Source organism: Penaeus monodon, chromosome 22, assembly GCF_015228065.2.
Source record: "Penaeus monodon isolate SGIC_2016 chromosome 22, NSTDA_Pmon_1, whole genome shotgun sequence".
Lineage (NCBI taxonomy): Eukaryota > Metazoa > Arthropoda > Malacostraca > Decapoda > Penaeidae > Penaeus > Penaeus monodon.
The window spans coordinates 37,924,610-37,925,866 of NC_051407.1; the positions used below are offsets into that span (position 1 = coordinate 37,924,610).

Below are 1,257 nucleotides of genomic sequence, written 5' to 3' on the forward strand. Positions count from 1 at the left end.
CCAAACTGATTTCCTGTACATTATTACTGCTTTAAGGGAACAGACACTAACTTCATCGTGGAACACTTAACACACCAATTAGTCACAGCTTTTGAAAGGCGCAAGCTTCAGGCTCCGGAACGAGGCCTTTGGACACTACCTCCTCTACCTCGTGTTCTTTAGTGAACGGCTCTAGTTCATAAAAGATATGGGCAAAAAAGAATCATTTTTTCCTTGAATCAGAGTGATATCAAATAAGGCATCTTGCCGTTTGCTTTTGTAACTGGGGGAGACTGTTGTTATATATGTGGATAATTCGGACGCATATGCAGGGTGATTACTGTAGTACAAAGTAAATAGAATAAAGTCTGTAGTAAAGATTGGGTTGCATTTAGATTTTAACCAGAGTTTCAAATAGTTTTGAAGGGGATAGTCGTAGTACTTGTAGTGGGTTGAAATAATCTCTATTAACGAACGGATCAACTGAATCAATTTGGTCGACTGAATCAGCTGGGTCGATTGAATCAACTGGTATGACTAAATCAACTGGTATGACTAAATCAACTAGGTCGATTTAATCAGTTGGGTCGACTGAATCAACTGGGTTGACTGAATCAACATGGATCAGTCGTGGATCAACCGAGTCGACTGAATCAACAGGGATTAACTGTGGATTAAAATGATCAATTGGTGATCAGCTGGTAATCCACTGGATCAAGAGGGGTCACCTTGAGGATCAATTAGAGTAAACTGTGGATCAACTGTAGATTAACAGATGTGGATAAACATGGGTCAGTTGTGAATCAGCTGGTGTCAGCTGGGGTCTGTGGGACCAACAGGGGTCAACTATGGATCAACAATAGTCACCTGGATCAGCCGAACAACTACCAGTGCTAATAAAGATGATTTTACTCGCGCCTTTGTGATGCTGCTTCAAAATCTGAGCGTAGGGATGTTACTTGATGTTCATGATGTTCGTGTCTATACTCTAACTGTAAAGGGCAAAATGACAGCAGAAGTAAAATACCTGGAATCCTTTCTAACTTTCACTAAGACGTTTTCTCTGGTTTTCACAGTCTGTTGTGGGTTGGAAGGGATGCGGAATTTCTCAAACATATATTTCAAGTCCTGGGAATGCGTCTCTATCTTGGCTATGTAATCGTATTCAAAGAAGCACGGCGAACAGAGAAGACCGTACGTTTTCCTGGAATGTCAACACCCAATGAACAAACGGAGATTTAGAAGTAATGTAAGCATACCTCTTTTAAGGGAAGGTTA

At 40.8% G+C, this 1,257-nt stretch overlaps 1 protein-coding gene across 1 annotated transcript in view; it reads right to left on the minus strand.

The window, feature by feature from the left end:
• LOC119587617 (carbohydrate sulfotransferase 8-like) overlaps positions 1–1,257 on the minus strand; it is a gene marked incomplete at its 5' end in the record, with an annotated part of 13,185 nt that overhangs the window by 1,304 nt on the left and 10,624 nt on the right. Inside the window, 1 exon segment of the mRNA XM_037936326.1 lies at positions 1,007–1,183. Coding sequence (XP_037792254.1) covers positions 1,007–1,183 — 177 coding nt within the window.